The following is a 22,691-nucleotide window of genomic DNA, read 5'->3' as shown; positions in this document are numbered from 1 at the left end:
GGGAGAACAGAACTTGCGGTACTTGTTTGACATGTGCATCTTTTTTTTTTTATTGCTACTGTATCACTGCGACATCGAATACATTTCTTATTCTAACATGCCTACAGGTATAAAAGTGTGGTGCACTTTAATATTATTAGCATGAGAACGGCTCTGATCAGTCTAGTTGTGAAGAGCCAGCGCTCTCTGCATCAGACGATCCGTCAGAGGCGAGTTGGGCCTCATGGCATCGCGCTCCACCAGAAGACATCTGCAGACATTCAGCACAACACAGAACAGCATGAGGTTTTAAACACAGATTTACAGAGACAAGCTGAGAGGCTAACGTGATCAATAATACAAGTCTGACATGGTGTACAGACAAGCGGATGTGGGTTGCATAATGGCAGCATACAGCCCGTGTTCTGGAAAGACAGCAACTGAAGGAAACTTGAGTGGACAGCTTCAGCCCCAACAGAAACTATACTGAATCATCATGAAATCCAGTGCTTCAAATAGTGCAAGATCTGTCTCCCATAAACTCTTAACTCTTAGCAGACTTTCACATAAAAAAACACAAATGTCAAAGACGCCCAGCACTGAAAAAACAGAAGATTGAAGCATTCTGTTGCCTGTTGTGCATCACCTTCCCAGCTTCTGATGGTGCTTATTCTCCGATTTCATGGCTGCATGAATGAGCAGTTGATTGAAGACATCCCTCTGAGAACAACAGTGGACAGAACCGTCAGTAAACATAACCCTGCTCCCAACACTGTATATAGAGTCTTTCTTCCCTTTTGTGTTGTACTTGTATGCATGTACACTTTTGCACCTCGGGGAATAGTTCTCTGAACACATAGAACATAAAATGCATGAAGCCCATCAGCATCCGTCACAGATTCATTATTCATATGTCAATGCACCGGGCGCCGCATTCTCACACTTTGTTGTATGTTCATGGACTGAAAGGCAGAGTGTTATTCACCTCTGGCCTATTTCACAACAACAGGGATTTCTGTTTTCCAAGAAAACACAACACAGTATGAGCAACGTTATGTAAAAGAGAAAAAAGTGAAGCCTGAAGGCGCTGTGCTTTTCGACTGTGCATACGAGAACTGCAGTTTGGTTTGGACTTGACTTTGTTACCCATTCCTGGGGACCTTACCTGTGCATCACTGCCACCCATCTCCACCACGCGGCAGCGTAAAGGGTACAGTAATTCTACACTTCGTTTGTAGTTGCCCTGGTTGTACTCCATCATGGCCTGACAGATTGATACACCTATAGCCCCGGCCAACTGATGCTGTTGATTGTCCCCTGGCTCTCTGTCGAGAAAAGAAGACAAGGCATTCATTGGTACAGCTGGATGGTTTAGAAGCTAGTGCAGGTGGAAGGAAAGTTGGGTGTAGACTTTCACAAACTGCTTTACAAACAGTTTAGATCTCATGCAAATGAAGCTCCAGCGCAAGTTCAGACAGGAAGACTATACTCTTGCATGCCTAAACCCATAGCTTATTTACCATACATCTGCCATCACTCCTCATGCAGGCACACTCATTATGTCCTTGTTGTTATTGTTCGGGGCTGTCAATTATATCAGCGGTCTAGATCGGCTGGCCTCTCTAGCCAATAGCACAACGACACAAGGACCTCGTTAGCCTATCATCTTGCTGCTGTGTCTCTTAAATATGATTGTCTCTCTACCTTCAGTTCATTCAAGCTGCCGTTACGCAACCCTCCACCTCCCCATCTCCGCCCAATCTTGGCAGATTCATCAACTTCATCATTCTATCAACCTCATCAGCCATCATCACCACCAGTGTCTGGACTCCACGGGGGGATTTATATTGTTGCCGCTCAGGGCGATCACAACTCGATCACAAATCTCCTCGTTGAGTTCAAGCGCCAAAGAACTTCTGTGTAACCCATTAACACAGCATCTGTCCTAATAAATGTTAACTACTAATCATTCACTTGTCTCTCCTGATTGAACTGTGTTTATAGAAGAAACTCTTTAGGTTTAATGAATTGAAAGCCGTAAATGTAATCACCGACATTAAAAAACATTAACATCAACAAAATCTATTGAACAACTCCAGGTTGGCTTATTTCTTTTACAGACTGACAGGGGTATTAAAGCATTGCTCCACTTCACTGTCGTAGGATTCACTTCACTGTGAGGCCAAAGAGTCCATGCTGCTTAAGCTAATGCTGGATGCTGGATTAGCTAATGCTTAGAGTCAGTGCCTCTGTTTGTAAGAGATGTGAAGTTACATCATGGCAAAAATATGGATTATGTTAACCTGCGCAGTCCTCCGAAACCAAGGTAATAAGACACAGCATATATGCGAGTGATGGAATACAAAAAATAAAATGCAAAGCTCAAACATCCTCACGTCTTGCCTGATAATTCCAAGTAGAGCTGTGTAGAGAACAAGTAGTAGTAGTAGTAGTAGTCCAAGTAGAGAACATTTCTGTTTCTTACCCCCCCCCCCCTACCCCCCCGAAGATGCATCATTCCCCAACTATTGTGACTTGCATCATATTACATGACGCTGACAAAGAGGACAATTTGAAGAACTGGTTTTAAGTGGTAGCTTTTTCTGCGGGCTGTACGCCGGACAAAATGGAGAGCACAGGATGTCCGTGGTCGGGATGCTGGAACACATTGTAACCACGACTGCACAGAGGCAGCAGCTGCTGGCACATCTTCTGCAGAGGGAAGACTCCGGCCTCTGAGACGGACTGCAGCTCTGAATCCCCCCCCCCCCCGACTGCACGCGCTCTCCAGCTCGCCATCCTACGCTCAGCCTCGTTCCTGTCTCCGTTTCTACATAAGGCCTGTGTGGCTCTTATGTAAGGCTGACAGAGCGTTGAGGTGTGCAGTGAACAGAAGAAATGGTGCGGAACTTACTTGGCCAATTCCTGGAGGCCCTCCAGCAGACGCTGAGAAGTCCCGCTCTCTTTGGCTCCCAGCGATGCCATGAGGAAGTGGACGTCGTTAAACAAGGTCACGTGATCGTCGGTGTGCGGCCGTGTTACCTGGAACAGCTCTCGCCAACGGTCCTCCACGCACACGCCTGGCACATGCACCAACACAAACACACACACAAACACACACATATTGCTTGAAGGCTGCATTCCGGCCACATAGTTGTGAGACACAATTTGAAATGTCCGCAGGCCATTTAGTCTGTTTTAGTGGGAATAGACTAAGAAAATGTGGTCAAGGGTTCTGCTAATTGCAGCCGTTTCCTACAGTTTCGGGATTAATGAGGTATGATAACTGAGATTATCTCACCTCATTAGCAGTTTCACTTAAGACCGTACTATCTTAAATTATCCCAAATTAGACTTGCGGTCGTCCTTCAGCCAATAAGCAACACATTAGCAAATGTTGCAACACCCTCATTAGGCCAATCGGTGGAATTCTGAAGAAGTGACACGATAAGTGGCGTCCGAGATATCTTATTATTTAGATGTTTTTAAACTACCTTTCCAGTTTCCTCAATGCAGACAGTGTTTACATTGCCAACGACACACCAGCCTGTATCTTACCCTCCATTTCCAGTCTGCAGAGCATTGAACTGGCATCTACAGTGTCCAACATGGATCCTGTAGCTTTGCAACGTCTGAATACCTAATGCAGGACAAACATTTACTATTCACCTTGAACACCGAGGGATGTAACATGTAACTGCGTCCACACAATGACATTTTTCAGAGTGATGCATTTTTTATTTTTTTTAAAGACACATTTATGTCTCGTTGCATTCCCATGATGTGAGCGCTTAAACATTCATGAAACTCATTAACTTTATGGAAGAATCTCTGCCGCGTTCAGACTTACGGCAAAGTTAAGTAACCTTATGAAATGTTCTTGTCTTTCCTATTTTTAGACAGAATAAAAAAAGAATCAGCTTTGGCAGTTGATACTGAAATTTGTCCTCCCATGGATTTGACTTCCATTTGCACACACTTGCCTCCTTGACTCACAACACATGGCTTTTAGTCTGAATCCCTTGTGTGCTGGTCCATGCATGGCTCTTGAAAGGACTCGGTGTGTTTGCACTCAAGACAGATATAGCATTCGAGGTTTGAGACAAAAATCTCAACACAAACCAACCTGAGTGTCGTATATTTGCAGAGCGGCTTCGTACTGCCCCTGTGGAGGAGGCAGAGGTGAGAAAGGTGAATATGAACAACTCCAGACTTGAGAGATAAGCGCGGTTGATAGATCGTGTGGCACAGATGCAAACACAAAATGAACCTCGCAATATAATCAACTGCAGACTTCAAATGACCCAGGGGAAGGGATATCATAAATACAAGTCCCACGAACACTCACTGCCAACTATTCGCATGGATGAGAAAACTCATTATATTTACCTTCTCGATGAAGTATAGAGCCCAATGCCAATAGTTGTGACTGGCAAGCACGTCAGCTACCTGGAAATAATTAATAAAAAATTTGAAATATTTATCCGTGGACTATTTCAGTCTGTAATTAAATTCGGTAGTGCAAGCTGCACAAGGTTGCTAAAATGACACACACACACACACACCAAAGAATAGCACAAGTTGTACCTGCCAGTCTTTCTCTCTACTTTCCAGGAATTTCAAGCCTTTGTCCACTTCTACTGTCATCTCATAAACATGGGCTACGGAGTGAACGGACCAGGCGTCATCCGGAGTCAGAGCGAGGCCCTGCACCAAAGAGTTTAACAGCTTCAATTAAGAAGAAGCAATACAAATGCAGATACAAATGCTGGATTTCTGACACCAGTGTAAAATGAAAAATAATGGCATGCTCAAGTCTAAATGACTATCTTACGTTTGGTCTCTGATGTTCCTCAGTCTTTTCGTCAAGCGACTGTCATGTCGGACTATAATGGAAAAGAAAATCTCACCTCCATGGCTACTTTCAGAGCCCGGTCATAGAAGCGAGTCTCCAGGAGACCGAAGGAATACAGTCCACTCAGATAGCTACGGGAACAATCACACAAAACAATGATGACAACTACGGAGCATAAACGAGAGTGAAATGACCCCAAATTGTTTTTTTTTTTAAGTCAACATGATCATTATGCTAATAACTGCCTTCAAATGGCTGCGAAGTAGGAAAATGAGCTTTAATTGTCACTGTGGTAAAGTTGTGACAGTATATTAAATATTTCTCTCGGTAATAATCTTGAAGATATAATTGTTGTGCGGCATCAAATGAAATGTTTAAGAATTGGATTTTGTTTGGTCTCACTCACCTACAGCCTGTACTTGGACTATGTGCTGATAAATGAAAGATGTGGAAGAAAACCAGAATTTACTTGCTTCAAGTTTTCACCTTAATAAAGGAAGAGCGAGGCTTCCCGCAGTGTGAGAGCTCACCCTCTGCAGGACACCTCAACAGCGTCTGCTTGAAACACTCTCTACCTTCTCAGTAAGAACCACTTTGCTTACAACCACTCGCTAAGCAGCCACAGCAAGGTAATGCTGCTGTAAACAGGCACATTAGTCTCTCAACTATCTGTTTGCACGCGCTTGTGTGACTTTAATCTTTAATGATCTGTGTAAAAACTGCTCATTTTCTTGCATACGTCTTATTTTTTCCTCACCTGCGACTCAAAAAAACACGTATGTAGTTCACACACACACACGCACGGAGTCATAACTTATGTAGTTTTCTGTTTCTTTTGAGAATTTGCATGTACAGTATTTAATGAGCTCCGGGGCAACATAGAAATGTCATAAACATTTCATGAGAAATGTCATTAAAAAGCCATAGCAGAGTCTTTCATAAAAAAGTCGTTGTAATTCTTATGACATTGGTCATGACATACTATATACTGTGTAGTATGCAATATAATGTCATACAAAAGCCTGAGTAGAGTATGACATTTAGCCATCGTATAGTTTGCCATAAAATGTTTTTAAAAAGTAATAGTATATGGTTTGCCATGGTTGAAAACCGTTACTTGTTTACACATCAATAAAAACATCTTATATTTGTTTCTTCCCCGAAAGTTTTAATGCTCCAAAGATGATTGACATGCCAAATTCTTTGTAGATGGGTGCTATGAGATAGCTCATTGATAACTGTTAAATAAACAAAAATATTATAATTTAAAACAATCCCATAGACATGTATTGTATTCATGCATATTTCATCTATCGTATGTATGTATACGTGCTCAGTATTACACACTGCACGTATAGTAATCATGATCAGCTTATGTGCAGCGAGTCAGTTTATGAGTTAGCTGAGATTTCTCCTTTTGCATTAAGGCCTATGGAGGCCCATTCACTCCCATTGTATATACAACTCAGCACCCCATTGTATATACAACAATCCTCTGTGTTTGAAGTGTATTAAAGCCCACTTTCACTCCCACTGCATAGACAACTAGGCCAATGTGTTGAGTTTTAAGATTATAAAGTCATCCAAAAATGCTTGTAATGTTTGCCGTGTTCTGCACCTGTAGAAAGGCATATGTGGCTTCCAGTACGGCAGCACCCTGGCCACAGAATCCCGAAGCTGGGCCTGGTCTCCAATGTAGAAGTAGCCATCGTGGGCAAACTTGAGAGCCAGCATATCAGTGGGGTGATCCACCAGGATGTCTTCCCATACATTGCAGGCCTTTCTAAAATGTCTGCAAGGAACACGAGTCAGTGTTAAAAGGAATCAGTGGAGGACAACGGAAAAGGTGTACCATGAGAATAAAGGTCAATATACTTTGTGCTCAACGGAGGAGATGAGACATACTCCTCCGAGACAATATTGAGAAACAAAATGTATTTCTCAATATTACAGTTTATAATACTACATACCATGGGGAAATAAGACACTGCCGATAGAACCCGAATATGACTTGCTGCACTGTGACTGAAATTTACATAAGAGTCTTTGGAACACAATATAAAAAGATGAAAGCTGTGTGTGTGTGTGTGTGTGTGTGTGTGTGTGTGTGTGTGTGTGTGTGTGTGTGTGTGTGTGTGTGTGTGTGTGTGAAGCATGTGACTGTATCACATGGGGACAGAAAAACAGTCGTGTAGTCTAGAAAGACTTCTTTTCACAGGAAATGACTGATCTTTTCTCAATTTGGACCCAATGTTGACTGACTGCACTGTAGCCCTCGCTCATTAAAATCAGTGAAAATGTCTCTTTTTGTACGATTATAATACTGATATTTGTTTGATATAAAAGGGGTGAAAGAGCACATTTTTTTCGAATAAAATAAATTCTCTGCATTTGATTATTATATATAAAATATATTCCAAATTAAAGAAACTAAATGTGAATATACTACAGTTTAAGTTTCAGCTTGCGACGGATGTTTCTGCTCCTGATGTCGATGAAGACCTCGTTGTTGGACGAGGACAGCAAACAGTTGGAGACCTCCCACGCAGTGAGCGAGTAGCCAGCCGGTTGGCAGGAGCACATCGTAGCTTACAGGCTGGTTGTTGTTTCGTAAATAATTCAATAACATGTACTTCTATAAACATTGCTCACATGAAGTCATTTGGGGGTATATTTAGCTTAACTTTTCCTCAGGAGTGACCTCGAATAGTCACTGGTTAATCTAAGGAGCCTGATTCGACTGCCAAATCTCACATTGGAGTCGTTGCAGCAGCGTAATCGTGGTTGTAAAACAAAAGATCATTCCAGTCGGGGGCTGAATGTCTGGTATTACATGGAATTGCTTGGTTGCTTATTAAATCTCCTTAGTGTGCATGAATAAATAACCATGTATGTAGGAATAGCTTATTGCAGCGTGAGTCTCTCTCTCTCTTTTTCTCTCGTTGACTGTTCCTTCGCTTCCCTGTTGTTTTACTTCCATCTGTGGATTGATACAATGGGGGGGGGGGGGGGGGATTTGCGCCAAAAGTACGAAAATCAAGCGGCCTAAGAAACCGTGTCCGTCACTCGAGTTCAGCACTTTGGAGAGAGCCTCGTTTTCAGACAACAAACGCTGCTTTTTCCATGGATAAATAAAGCTTACACAGAGGGTGATCAATGAGCAAAAAAAGCAATACAAAAATAAAGGAGTTTATATGTACGGGGTAGAATTCTATACATTTCATTAAAAGTGGACGACAACAAAGCACGGTGGGATCCCCTATCACTTGAGGCCTTGTATGACCACTTTTCCTTTTCATCCCTCGGGTTGGACGGTAGGTGCTGTGGAAGCCCGGCTCCGGCCCTTACCCGTGTGAATACTGCTCCATGGCCTCGACATGGAGCCTCTCTCTGGGGGAGAGGACCTGGCTGTTGGCCAGCTCCACTGTTCGCCTCACATCTCTGGCCAGGCGCTCGTTGGTACGGGTAGAGGTCGCCGTTGACACCAGCTCCAGCCCCGTACTGATCACATGACCCATGACTACAGGGAAAACAGATAACACCGGTTCTTTTCTTCTGGACTTTCTCACTGCAATTTAACAGTTTACGTGACAAAAATCACGCGCACTTGTAAAAGTTTTCCTTTTGAAGCGAAGTAACCGCTCTTAAACAAAGCCACTACATTTGTGTTTAATGAGATGAAGTTGGTGTTATAAAAGCCCTCATAAAGTCGACCTTTAATCTTGACTTTAAACTGGATGCGAACTGTCCGACATTTTAACAATCCTACAACAACTTCAGTACAGATTAGTGTTGGTTACTCATAATTCCAACTATTGTTTGACAAATGCTTTGTTTTCAATCCAAAGACAACCGTTACATAACCAGATCTATTGACTACGACTCATGTTATTCAACCTGATGACCCCAATTAGTTTTCGTTATGCAACCATAACATAGCCAACGTTTCAATGGTCTGACCCCTGTATTGTCAGTCACAGTCAAAAGCAGCATGCGAGTTCACGGCAGCGTCAATAACTGCTGAACCTGCACAACAACAGCTCGATTCATTTGCATGAACAGCGATCAAACATTTAGATGAGAGCTCAAAACCCACAGCGACACGACAGCAGCATCTATAAACGTCACAGCTGCTTTGTTTGACAGACTGATACTGATCGACCTCGCGCTTCTCGAGCTCCATGGAACTGGATCATCTTTGCAGTTTGTCAGTATTGTTGCTGTACTATGTGCACTAACGTTTTGTAACGTATCCGAAGGTCTATTTGGAAACTGCTTGTTTAGCTGAGCGGATCTTTGCCTTTCACAGGTCATGGTCCCTTCTATTTATGCGCTTAGATTACTCAGCATGTTACGGCGGATTTCTTTTAAAAAAGGACCCCAAAGTACGAGACATGACGATAAGCTTTTAAGATTGTTGCTCCCTCTAACTAGAGCTAGGACTTTGAGGATCTGACCTTTTCAATGTTTATTTAAAGTATCTAAAAGGGTCACAGTCATTTCTAATCAGGCTTTTTCATCAGTAGATATATTTAGCAGCGTTGCCTTCAGCCCTCTACGTGTTTTCTTGTTCTGAACTTTTAACACTGGTGTGCTGTTGTCTCCTTTAATATGTGTTTCACTCTGCTGCCGCCTGACTTCCTGTGTCTCATCAGGACTTACCAAGTAATGTAAAACTTGAAATAAAGCTAATAAATAACGTGATCGACTATCTATTTACCAAAGTTGGGGTCAGCTGTCTGGATAGCAGAAATGCATCCTTCAAATCCGCCCACGGTTTCATCATTCCGCCATTTCACATACTAGGAGCCAAAAAAAAAAGAGAGATGTAGTTACATGTAAATGTGTCTTTCACTACTACAGCCTAGTCTGCAGACAATATCGGTGTATGTGTGTGTGTGTGTGTGTGTGTGTGTGTGTGTGTATATTACCTGAGTGAGTATGGCGTCATATAGTTTACAAGCCTCGTTACTGCTGGTGGACAATGGAAGACCTTCTGCACTCCATGCCTGTGTATGGAGAGAAAGCACAAGGATGCAGATGTAACTACTGTACATCTGCACAGCACTGTAGGTGTTGTATTCACACACGTACAGTGAGCATACAGCAGGGGTGTCAAACTCAAGGCCCGCGGGGCCGAATCCACCAGCAAAAATAGATAATAAAGTTTTAAAAAAAGATAGAAAGTCATAATTATGAGACACAACAGTCATAGAAGCAGCTCTTTGGCTGGTTACTCTACAGTTGACATGGAAATGTATTGTGAGTACATTGAAGACTTTAAACGTGGCTTTACAACAGACTTCGTGTGGGATTGTGCAAACGCACCCTTGAAAGGATTTTAAGCTTTGAACAAAGTTATTGTAACAACTTGTGTTTGATATTTGTCTTTGCTATTTTCTTTAAAAGTTTGATAGAGCAATGTGGGTTTCTTAACCCTAAATTAAGGATTTAAGTTATAATAACAGAAATGTGCTTAAATATATGTTTACATTTATAGAACTGCATGTACAATGTTTTTACACTTGAATAAACAATAATCAAATGCAGAGAAAAGTTATTTACCAATATGTTCGGAGTAGTTACATTTACACAGTCTTACAACCCGGTGTTACGTGCCTACTGGTTTTTGAACCTACTGGTTCCCCTTCCCTTCCATCAATTGCGGGGATTACGATTGTATAAGTGAGCACTACATCACAGCCACGTATGAAGAAATACATTGAAGAAAATATATTTATGGAAAGATCGCAACAACCTGGTTTCGAAACCTGTCCAGCAAAATAATAAAACTCCCGATGGCGGTCGCGCTACGCACTCCGCCAACTCCACTTGTTTACTTCAAAGGTATTCATTTACTTATTCATTAAGTCATACCTTGTTAATACCCAGGAAACGTTTTGGTTTAAAACAACTGGTTACCTGGGGGCGTATCTTCGAACACGTCCAAACCTTTTTATCAACGCTTTTTCGCGAGGCTTTGCCCAGACACCACCCACGCATTTTGACAAAAACAAATGTACTTTTGTGACGATTATACAGTGACGTTATAGTGAAATACAGTGGCTCCCATTCCGACGGGGTTAGTTAAGCGATACATGTCGGTATCCACAGTATATTATAACAATGAAACCCCGTCGGAATGGGAGCCACTGTATTTCACTATAACGATACAAGACACATACAATATGTAGAATGACCCTGTCAATCACTACGTCCATTTCTTCATTGTTTTGTGGATATAACATTACTGATATTTCATTCCTCCTGTGGCTTAGTGTTGAGTAATGAGTATTTTCACAATACAATCGTCACTGTATAATCGTCACAAAAGTACATTTTTTTTTGTCAAAATGCGTGCAACCACTCACCTTGCAGTCCCTGAAACTCGATGCCATCATGATTGAAGTGCATTAACTTCTCCAGACTTTCGACAAGTAGGCTGCTCACTGGCGCTGCGTCGGGTAACTTTAACGCAACATCACCGGAAGTCAATTTCAGTGGCCTGCTTTCAAAATAACGGCATGGATCAAACGTGTAAAATAAAATCCGCGTTGTTAAAGGGTGTAAAGTACGAGATTGGGAGCATTCAGATTGCCTCTAAATGGCTCTCAAGAGGGATTGCTTGAGCTGGCGGCTAACGGTGCTAACATCGCTAACAACAGGCAACATAAACACATTTAAATACATTTAAATAACAGGCAAACCTGCAGACAGAGCTAACAGTGTTTACCTGAGTGAATTAACACACGCACACACACGCACACACACACACAGGGAGAGTAACTTCATTCACTGCTCAGGTAAAATATCACTCAACTATATATCTACATTGCAAATAGTTGTTTGCTGCAATGTATGCTCTGAATGTGGTTTTTTGCTCCTTATTTTATTTTGTTAATTCCCTTCCCATTGATTGGCACATAGCCTTTTCAATGTTGAAGAGCTATTCCGCTGATTTCAAACATAGGTTAGTTTACCTGGTACTCCAACCATGTCTGTCCTTCTTTACTAATATTCTAACTGTCCTCACCTCATGTGTTCCCAATTTGTACTCTTGTTTGTCTAGGCCGTTTGTTATTTCTACTGCCGTTTCTACTGTGGAAAAACAATTATAAATGCTAAAATGTAAAAACTTTATTTCAAAATCCCTGCTGACTAAGTGACTGAATTACTTAATACATTTATATATATTTGGGTTTACAGTTAATCTCATTGCTACAGTATATCATGTTCTCTGTGGAAATAAACAGATTTTAGCCTAACCATACTGCATTAAAAAGTGAGACTTTAGTAGACCGACATTTAAAAGAACTGCATTGTTTTATTGCCATTTTCAGCATACATCCAACACCCCTATGCATTTAGCTACATGAAGCACTTACATTACAAGTCATGAGTCAACAGAACAGTTTAAAAATTAGGATTCATTTTCTTTACATATAATACAGTTTGCACACGTGTTAATAAATATCAATACAATCATGTCAAACATCATCTAAAGCAACAACCCTTAAAATGATATCACTTTTTTTTTTTTATTCACATGTCATACCAAGTCATAAATATAGCCTCTAGTGTTTCTGTGCTGTAAAACAGTGACCACCTGGATTTTTACAGTTGTCAAAAAGGCTATTAGATTTGACTAACCACCAGATAAACCATAATGTTCCTGTTTGATGCCAGTTGCTCATAAAGCACTTTGCATTTCTTCAGTGGCCCCATTTAAAAAAAATCACCTATTTGTTTGTTTGGGGACCTGCTGTATAAAAAGTGTTTGAAAAATAAAAGACAAGTAAAAATCTTGAGTTCCAGTGGGATACACATATGTGACTACCTGAAAAACAAGTCAACTCAGAAAAATAAAATATAACTTTACTATAGAGAATGAAAATCAAAAAGGCAACTTGTTCAAGGGTAAAGTATTAACACTGCCATATAATGATGAAAGTGGTGTTTAGTGTTAGTCCTTGTGGTGAACTCCTCCGATACTGCAGCACATCTACCAACAGAGACAGTCAGGTGGCACGAAAATGAGTAATGTGATCTACGCTGATCTCCCATTAACAGTGAAATCGGCTTTATTAATGATCTCCCGACGTTGACGCACTCGGTAGGAAACATAGCTATGCTTGAGGACAGAGTTCCTTCATAGATAAATCCATTCAACAGTTGGTTTACGCCGCTAGCGTTTACCAATGTAGGAATCCTAAACATCCAATCTCGACTATGGACAAGTAATTGTAAACGTTAACAGTCGGTGTGATACACAGTGAACAGCATGTCAAGGAGAGGCCCATCATTATCGCGTCATGTGAAATGCTTAAGTGTTCATGTAGCGTATAAGTCTGTATTCTATGTCCTAGCTATAAAAGACAAGGTAAAGGTATTCTATGTGCCTGCAGCCTTCATTCCTGACATGCAATGGCTTATGGGTGCATCTAAATCATGCACAAGTGCAGGATAATGAGACGGTGGGCACTCTCCTGTGAATGCAAAACAAAACAACAATGTTTATCTGTTAAAAGCAAACAAAGGTAATAAATACATAAAAAAACATGGCCATATTTATTTGGATTTTTAGTGTTGACCCACTAAGTCAATCCGTGAGGGGGAAAAAAAAAAGAGCCTTTCATGGAGTCTTTATGGTTCATAAGGATGCAGAAGTCTCTGGATCGAAAGGCAGCTTCAGCAGAGGATGCTCGTCCTACAGTCGGGCTGAGAAGGTTAATCTGAGAGACTGGAGACGTCCCTCCAGCGTTTAAACACACCTCTGTAGCGGTCCTTTTTTTCTCGGAAAAGAGAGGTCCCTCATCCGCCGAAAAAAATGTGACTTGTTCTACACAACTATACACAAAAACACAATTCTTTACAATTCCTTTACAATTCCTTTACATCAGCAGGACCAAACTGCATTCTTCCCTTTAGATAATCGAGAATGGAACGAGTCTTTAAAATGTCTCCCTTGCCCCCCCCCCCCCCCCCCCCCCCCCCCCGCGCTCCGTTTGAGAGGATCCACTTCAAGGCTGGGAGGATAAAGCTGTGAATGTACTCGCCTCTCCAGGGAGGGAAAGCAAAACTGCAAAGTGATTATTAACTGGGACTGCTTCGTGTAAACGCTGCGGACTGCGTCGATGCCAGAGGCAGTCGTAGTATTTGAGTGTGTGTGTGTGTGTGCGTGTGTGTTGGGGGAATCTTTACACATTCACTGCTGCAGGTGTTCAGCAGACCTGATCAAAAGGTGACCATGTAAGGCAGAGAACGTCGATCCCGGGCCAACTTTTCTTCCTTGACGAGCAATTATTTCACTCCTCTTAAACCCAGTCGAGGTTGAAGCCTTTGGAGAGCATGACGCCCTCCAGGTCCTTGTCCTCCTCCTTCTCCCGAAGCCTCTGCTCATCCAGGAGGGCCACCAGGGCATCGCGCTGCTCCACCACCTCCAACATCTCATTCAAGATCTGCTTCTCCTGACTGAGCTCCTTCTCCGTCTTCAGGTTGTCTGAGAGACGCACGGTGGGGGGGGGGGGGAAAAACACGGGGTTAAAGAGAGGGAGCAGATTATACACAGGTCTAAATACTCCACAGCTGCAGTGCATTCACCTTCCACAGCCATTCGCTCCCTGAGTTCCTGCTGCAGTCGGCTCTGTCGGTCCTCCAGCTCCAACTCTCTGGCACTTGGGGACGGAAGGGAAAAAAAAAGATGAGCGAGCTCGACGTTTCACCGGCGAATCATAGCTTTCAACGTTTATGCTTTTTGCTTGCATTATTATTTATCTTGGCAGGGTCTTTTTTTTTTTTGATTATTCGTAAAAAAAGATGATTAGACAATCTGAAAGCTTTTAGTAACCGATCATGAGATAACGCTGGATGATTTAATCACTTGTCGGCGAGTAATAAAGTTGTTTCTCTAGTGGATCACAAATATGATCACATATCAAGTTATGATTTTGAAAAATGATTACGACTTCATTAGGGCTACAAGCTTTTTAAACTGATGATGTAATAACAACAATCATAATAATAAGAAAGCCAATATATTACCTTCTGTATAGTCTGTCATCATTTCCTTGTACTGAATATTATATCGTCATCATGCAATTTATTGCTTGCATTGCATTTTTAAGGATAGCACTATTGTTCATTGGTAAGTCCATTGCTTCATGACAATCACGATCCCAGGAATCAATGCTCATGACTTTGGTCATTCCTTAACATGAATGTACAGCTTAGTAAGACTATAGAATGATCAAAAGTATCAGTTTGTGATCAATTATATGAAATTATATGAGAATGAGAATGCTTGCTATCTGGTCCTGATGGCAGAGGCAAAACACTACTTCTGTTGCCAACGTGCGCCCGCATATTTACCTCGGCTGTAACAAATATTTTTTTTATTCTCATAAAACACGACATCTCAAAATAGCCACCAAGAACACACAGCTGAGCTTTGCTACCTGGCAACGCAAAGCCCCTTTTGACAGGTCAGTTCATTGATTAGTTTCTCTCTCTCGACAGTTGACAAATGTACTTACAATATCATGAGTTCCGACTCATAGCGGACCAGGGCATTTTTCTCCTGCACCAGCTTGAACCACTCTTGCATTAGCTTGGGATCGTCCTTCTTGCCCATGCCTGGAGGGAAGGAGGAAGCACAGAGTGGGAGTAAGACGCCAGATGGCTGCGAGATGACACTCACGTCACACTGACAAGGACTGACACGGGCAATGCAATGAGAGCCAAGCCAGGATGTCCTCGCCGAGGGTGATGGTGAGGTGGAAGGACGGACTCGACACCGACGCGGTCAGTCGCACCATACTTAGGCGATGGCGCACAGAAGATGGGGTGGAGCTACAGGTTTCAACTTTGGTAAATGCATACAAACATACAAACACGCACACACAAACAGACAGCATCTGTATTTGCAAGGTTGAGAGTTTGTGTCACCCAGTTTGGACTTTGTGTCAGACGTAGCTGCTCTTCTGGAGCAACTACCTCCTCCGAAGAGTTGTTTTCTCTCCAGAGTGGGTGGGTTGTAAGAGAAAACGCAAACACACCAACCAGTAGCTATGACATTACAGAGACATAAACCCAAGGACCCTATAGAACTTCTCCATCCTCCCCTGCCCACACATTGACCCACCAGCAAAAATAAAAATCCTTTTACATCCCATTCATGCCGATTGGTTTGAGGGTCTGCTGTCTTAACATATTCAATTATAACGTCAAGTGTTCATGGGATGACTTATCATTGAGACCAACAGTGAAGTTCACACTCCTCTATTAAGTCTGCCTCAGGGTAAAGCGTGTTCGGTGCTAATGGCGTCATGCACTGCGCGGTTTTTCATAATTTTTCACAATCAGTCAAGAGAGCAGAACAGCTGCACACTTCTCCTGCAGTCCGGCTGTGTGCGGAGAAGACCGGTCTACGTGGCATGCTTAGAAAGTTCTCCTGCCGGGGAGATGCATCCTTTTCATTTATCTGACTGCAGCAGGCGGCGCCCAAGCAGTTTCAATGAGGCACCGGAAGGCAGACCTCGATGCAGCGTGACATACTTAGCTGGGGAAGAGGAGGCTCTTGCAAAACGAAGAGGAAAATACAACGAACGCGCATAAATCGCACGGCCGTGGTCTCGGGGGGGGGGGGGGGGGCTGGCTTTCTCTAATTAACAGACACAGAGAGAGGTGAAGCTAGAGAAGAGCTGCTCCCACTGGAGAGGAACACAACATGTGGGTTTCCAAACCTATTCTACAAATAGACGTTATTCTTTGTCTCTTGAACTGCTTCAACTTGTTCCACCATCACCACCCCTCAGCCCAAGGCTCCGAGCACAAAGGGAGAGGCGTCCGGTACGAGGCAGGAACGACAATAAAAAAAGAACAAAACAGATCGCACACAAACGCATTCTTCTGTACACTGATTAGAAGCTTGGCCAAGATGTGCACTGACAGATGTTAGATACTGGAACACACCACACGATCCGTTATTCTGTTAGGACATTTTGTGTAAAACTTGAATATTTATAATCACACCAAGCAGGTTTCTCTCTCGTAGCTAGTCACGTCTCATGTGCTCACCCCCCCAGGGCTATGATCATTTTATGAGTACATGACACTAAAGAACTTTTATTCAAGAGATAACAATGGCAAAGACGGATACTGCAAAAAGGACTACGCAGCTTTACAATTAAAGTTAGCTAAACAGAAAACAGACCACATGCTGTTGATTAGACACGCTACAGCAGAGTAATTTCCCCTTTGTGTGAATGCAGCCTCTAAGAACATAGAGGTCGAGACTGAGCACTGGGACACTGTGCTTGTATGGTTACATGAGAATACTAGAACTGTTTTACAGCTACAACGTACATCAGTATGAATTATGCTGCTCAAACTTGAGGGTTTGTCATGTGTTGCGAGGCTACAATTGGCCACTCTAAACCCTGCCCTTGAACAGCAATTGTTGCCAGATTTGACTGACAAAATACCCCCAATCAAAGCCTCTATCATATGTTATTATATTATATTACATCTTTGTCTTTGATCACAGCGCTATGACACATGATAACTCAATAAGGAAATACATTTTCACCTAGTTGTAAAAAAACTGAGATGGCCTTTGGTGTTGAAGATGATGAGTCATTGTGTGTAATTGCTATCCGCCTAATTACATTTTCAACATTTCTAACCAACTACAACATGTTGTTGGATTTCAGTTTACATAACCCTAAAAAAAATAACCTGCTCAGGCCTGGAGCGTCTACCCTGGAGGAGCCAAGATGCTCGTACTGTAAATTAGAGTTGAAAGCAATGCTGTTGGCTCCTTATTTGTTCAGGGGAAGATGACAATCTACATTAACTGTCGTGGTAAACAAGTGTAAATTAACCAACTGGCCAATACCTTTAACGACATACATTCTGACGCAGAGAGCTAAATTGTGATGAGATTGGAGCTTCTTTTTTTTTCACTCAATGCTTCACTGAGTTTTGGGAACATTCCGGGGAAATCTACTGAGCCTGATCACACACAAACAGGGAGGACGGGAAGAGGAGGAGGAGCAGTCGGGGGAGGGAGGATTGGGGGGGGGGAAGGGGGACTCCACGGGGAAGCCCGGTTCTGGAGATCCTTACGGTTGCCATGGTAACCCGCCACAACCGTCAACAGAGGCGGCGGGGTTACGTTACCTTCAGGGGACCAGCAGGGGCAGAAGGAGAGAGGTCTTCGGCGTGGCATCCCCACAAAGGGCTCAACTTCCCACAAGACGGGGGAGACGGGGGAGAGCATAGGGGGTGATGTAGACGGGCGCATGGGTGGGTGGGGGAGAGAGAGAGAGAGAGAGAGAGAGAGAGAGAGAGAGAGAGAGAGAGAGAGAGAGAGAGAGAGAGAGAGAGAGAGAGAGAGAGAGAGAGAGAGAGACAGAGACAGAGACAGAGACAGAGAGAGAGAGAGAGAGAGAGAGACAGAGAGACAGAGAGACAGAGACAGAGAGAGAGAGAGAGAGAGAGAGAGAGAGAGAGAGAGAGAGAGAGAGAGAGAGGTGGAAATAATGCAGGAGGAAGAGCAGAGACATTACAGAGAGAAAGAGAGTGGAGGGGGAAGCGGAAGGGTGCGGTGAGGGAGAAAGAAAATTGAGGAGAAAATCAAAGGAGGGTCGGAGCACTGTGATAGAGAGAAGACAAATCACCTACAGAGAGAAGGTGGGAGAGATCAGCTGTGTGGTGTGAGGGATGAAAAAAGGGGTAATAATAAGAAACGAAAAACAAGAAAAGACAAAGGGAAAAAAGAATCCCCGTTTAATCTTTCATCTGTAGTTCTTCGTGTAATCTGCTACAGCACCCTGTGTCGATCATGGCCTACGCATATGGCCAGCGTTTATCACGCTACACAGCAGGATTTAATCCCATTATTAAAGCCATTACTGATCAGCAGGAGATGTGTCTCCTTCACAGACACAGAGAATTGCTTCTGCTTGAACATGTTTGGACCATTCAGCCCAGTAAGTCACTGGTGTCGTGACTTTTAAAGTGTAGCTACTATTGAAGTGCAAATCAGGACTTTTTCTAATATGCACCCGTTAAACTCATTTTATCGCAAAGGTTTGATCAAAGATAGTGGCGTCCGACCTTAATAAACCCCCAAAATAAAAGACTGTAGAATAAGTGTAAAATGAAGAAAGATTTAGGGAAAATGTGAAGATAACTGGGGGAAGCAGATCTTTGATAGTCACACACATAAAGGGCTTTTACCACTACATGACACCAATAAGAGGCAAACACAATGTTCTCAGGAGCGAGGAGAGTGAAATGCCAGATCATTACTGAAAGGGACTATCACAGAGAAAAAGTACAAATCTTTTGGGAAAACTGCAGTTTAGAAAATCTATTTTGGACAGATTAGAGTCCTAATAATTATTTATTGCTCCGCCAAATCACGCAAATGGAACTACGAAATGAATCGTTGGAACTTGACTCTCAGTAAATCCATAATCGTATAATCATTAAAGTAGAGGATTAAAAGTATACGATGTATCAGATTCAGAGCAACTATGCACCTTACCGCAAAATTCAGTATTCAGTCAGATTTCTACAATTCCCCAACCTGTGATAAAACGCGGTGAGTGAAACTGCTCTTCTCATTTCTCTATTTGTGCCTCCTCGCTTCCTCCATCCTCCATCCTCCATCCTCCATCCTCCATCCTCCATCCTCCATCCTCCATCCTCCATCCTCCATCCTCCATCCTCTTGCGTGTGACCTGGAAATTGATCGCAGCGCATCATCTCGAAGGATTTCTCAATTCCTAAAAATGCATCTTCAGCAGAGAGAGGCGAGGATGCACACAGGTGTGGAGGAAGTCTTTTCGGCACCTGCGACGTCTAAAAGAGGCGTTACAAAGCAATGGACAGCTGTGCAACACATCGTATTGATGTTCCTCGTGTCTCTTCCTTGCCTCCTTCGCTCGCATCTCAAGTGGGAGGGACTACGAAGCCAGGAGAGGAGACAAGGACAGGGATCGAGGATGTACAAACTGAGAAATGAGAAGAGCCCCAAAAGACGAATCCTCCTCCGTAAACGCATTCAGAACACTACGAACACACCGCTTCCAGTTGCAAAGACTCAAAGTGAGACACAAACATTTTTTTTATAGTAGACACACCTTCTTCATTGGATGAATCACTTCTTTGAGCTCAGAAACATCAAGCCCCTGTCAGAACCCTGGTCAACCAGTTTATGTTGGAAAACTCCTTTTGTGTACACTTGTTCACTCCACGCAATCTCCTGTCTAATTAGTGACAACAACCAACACAGAAGCACAGGCCTTGCGCAAATATTTGGAAATGCACCTTTATTCCACTCCTGCTGGGACACTCCACTGAAACGGAATAAATATTAAGCAAACAAAGCCGGCTGACTTTGCTGCACAGATGTGGAGGAAAAAATGCATTGTACTCCTATTTAAACAAGGCCACCGTCTACACAAAACAACAGATACCACGAGACGTCTCTTCCAGACAGGGTGGACACGGTGTTATTGGCCCATAGCAGCTACGGGGTCAAGGGTTGCAACATTGCCTATTAGCACACACACACACGCACACACTTGGGAAGTTATGCAACTGAGCAGGTATGAGAAAGTCAGGGGAGCATTTGCTGGGACTACAGGACAGAAGTTCAGCAGCAGTGAGATCTGAGGGGAAGATAGGAGTCATGCCAGCAGATTAGTATGGGAAAGATCATATAATACTTTTACTGTGTGTGTGTGTGTGTGTGTGTGTGTGTAAATGTGTGTGTGTGTGTGTGTGTGTGTGTGTGTGTGTGTGTGTGTGTGTGTGTGTAAATGTGTGCGTACTGCACCATGTGTGTCTTTTGCACGTACGCATGTTTTTCTTCATCTATGATATTTCTGTTACAACAACAGAAAAGCTGTTTTATAGCTAACATTACTTGAACAACAGGAGCAATTGTTGGGATTTGAATTTGACTTGTAAAATCATTATTCTTTTTTTTTTATTTATGGGATTCACTGACAATAGGAAAATCCAGAATATCAGCATCCTTAAGCTTTAAATCAGGATCCAGCCCTTTTGAATCTATATTGCTGCTTGGTTTTCTGACTCTGCAATATGTCGTCGTCTCTACTGCAGTTTGCATTATAAAGTCTGCGTGCTGCGGACTCACAAATAAGTTACTTATTTATTCATCATTTATGAGTTCATAGAGATCAAAGACAATCTTAAGAGGACAGCATGAGGCCAAGTGTCTGATCTATGTTTGATGTAAAGAGAGTCTGAACTAGGAACTCAGTGCGGGTGAAGGAAAGAGGGGGAGGGGGGGGGAGTTATAGGAGCAGAGAGTATTGCAATGAGGCTAAAAGCCTGCCAGTCAGCCAATCAAGGTAGATGTGAGGGGTATAAAGCTTAAGTAGTAAAAGGGGTGGGGGGGGGGTTAGGAGGACAGATGGGTTAGCCATTAGGTTAGTTTAAAGCGACAGATTTGAAATACATACCGCCCAGATGCAAGTCCAGGATTTCACTGTAATTAGAATCTCCCCAATAGTCTACAATGACAGGGATATATTAGAGATAGGCGTTATTTCACACAGCCCCACACTGGGCACGCAAACACACGCACAAAATTCTCCAACAACAGCAAGTCATGCATGTTCTTGCAAATAGTTCTTACACGCACAGACACACACACACACACACACACACACCCGCTGCAGCAACACTCAGAACAAAGAGAGTCCATCAGTACTCACCACAGTGCAAAATGCAGTCAGGCTGAGCAATACTAATATATGGCATTGGTTTAAGAAATAATAAGAGGCTGCAACATAGATTTGCTGTGTTGCTGTTTATTGGCTCAGTCTGTTTAATATCACACAAAGCCTCTTGTAATGTGTTGGGGCAATTATAATTTTTGTATTGCGTGCACTTCATTTGACAAAGTAGTTGGTGCAAACAGCGAGAAAAGCTTTCATTTCTCCACTTACGTACGATCCAATCCATGTGCACAAACGTTCGCTTGCAATAATTCAATTATTTAATACTTAATCGTTTCAGACTGAAAGAGCAGCTGAGTGTTAAGTGTGATCTTTTGAGTGCAACAGACAGAGTCACAAACAACTCTGGATTGCCGTTACTCACCACAGTAAAAAATAATTATAAATGGAATATACGATCTCAAAAAAACATCTGTATCAAGTCAATCAGCCACAGCAAACGTTTGCAGAAAATATTGCAATCGCGAAGTTGTCAGCCTGAAAACCAATTCATATTTGATTTCTCGCATTCTGATTTCATGTATGAAATGTAACGTGATCTGAGTCTTGATCAGAGTACAGAAACTCTCCTCATTGAGAGGCAGTGAAGGAGACGAAACACATCCAGAATGAGCAAACACAAATCTATGTCGAGACACACATTCTCCTGATCGCATGCAGCTCGGACTGACGATGGCGGATAAGTTATGGACGAACAAAAGATCAACATGTTCAGAGATGGAGAAATGTTGCAGTGTCACCACAGATGGAGCCTACATAACAGTGTGACATGTCATTAATAGAAATTAAAAAAAGGAAACTACGGTAAATCTAATACCTGATCTTCTTTTGTGCTGTTTGGGTAATGTACAAGTACCTTTATACAATCCTTTAAGAGAGGAGAGTAGTAAACAAGTTAAAAACATACTCAAACAATTGGCTGGAGGACACAGCTGATGGGGGAAAAGTAAAGAGTTATTTGGTTGGTCGGAAAATAGGCCGAATTTAAAGAAATGTTCATCTGCGTGCATGCATTTGCATGATAACAGCGTATATATTACCATCATCATTAAGCCTTTCTCGCATACAAAACTTGACAT

General features: G+C 42.6%; 2 protein-coding genes across 15 annotated transcripts in view; both read right to left on the bottom strand.

The window, feature by feature from the left end:
* Window positions 1-22: 22 nt before the first annotated feature.
* Window positions 23-11,321, bottom strand: ttc38 (tetratricopeptide repeat domain 38). Its single transcript, XM_079162207.1, has 14 exons — window positions 11,206-11,321; window positions 9,766-9,843; window positions 9,555-9,636; window positions 8,183-8,354; window positions 6,453-6,626; window positions 4,890-4,965; window positions 4,567-4,686; window positions 4,369-4,428; window positions 4,106-4,144; window positions 3,538-3,619; window positions 2,894-3,059; window positions 1,145-1,304; window positions 626-699; window positions 23-250 (listed from the first exon to the last, which is right to left on the bottom strand). The coding sequence occupies exons 1-14, from the start codon at window positions 11,233-11,235 to the stop codon at window positions 163-165; spliced, it is 1,401 nt and encodes a 466-aa protein (XP_079018333.1). The 5' UTR covers window positions 11,236-11,321; the 3' UTR covers window positions 23-162.
* Window positions 11,322-13,836: 2,515 nt separating this feature from the next.
* mical3a (microtubule associated monooxygenase, calponin and LIM domain containing 3a) overlaps window positions 13,837-22,691 on the bottom strand; it is a 78,882-nt gene continuing 70,027 nt past the window's right edge. For 9 of the 14 annotated variants that reach the window (XM_079163056.1, XM_079163050.1, XM_079163059.1 and 6 more), the window contains 4 exons: window positions 18,014-18,079; window positions 15,367-15,466; window positions 14,435-14,508; window positions 13,837-14,333 (listed from right to left, as the gene is read on the bottom strand). In XM_079163056.1, the coding sequence (XP_079019182.1) occupies window positions 14,149-14,333; window positions 14,435-14,508; window positions 15,367-15,466; window positions 18,014-18,079 (425 nt within the window). In that variant the 3' untranslated portion in view covers window positions 13,837-14,148. Of the gene's footprint in view, window positions 14,334-14,434; window positions 14,509-15,366; window positions 15,467-18,013; window positions 18,080-18,107; window positions 18,514-21,333; window positions 21,385-22,691 lie in introns of those variants that run through there. The other 5 variants (XM_079163057.1, XM_079163054.1, XM_079163060.1 and 2 more) reach the window with 3 other exon arrangements.

The sequence above is a fragment of the Pholis gunnellus genome (genome assembly GCF_910591455.1).
Source record: "Pholis gunnellus genome assembly, chromosome: 7".
Lineage (NCBI taxonomy): Eukaryota > Metazoa > Chordata > Actinopteri > Perciformes > Pholidae > Pholis > Pholis gunnellus.
Note: the sequence above shows the minus strand (reverse complement) of the source record. Positions and strands in the feature narration are given on the sequence as shown.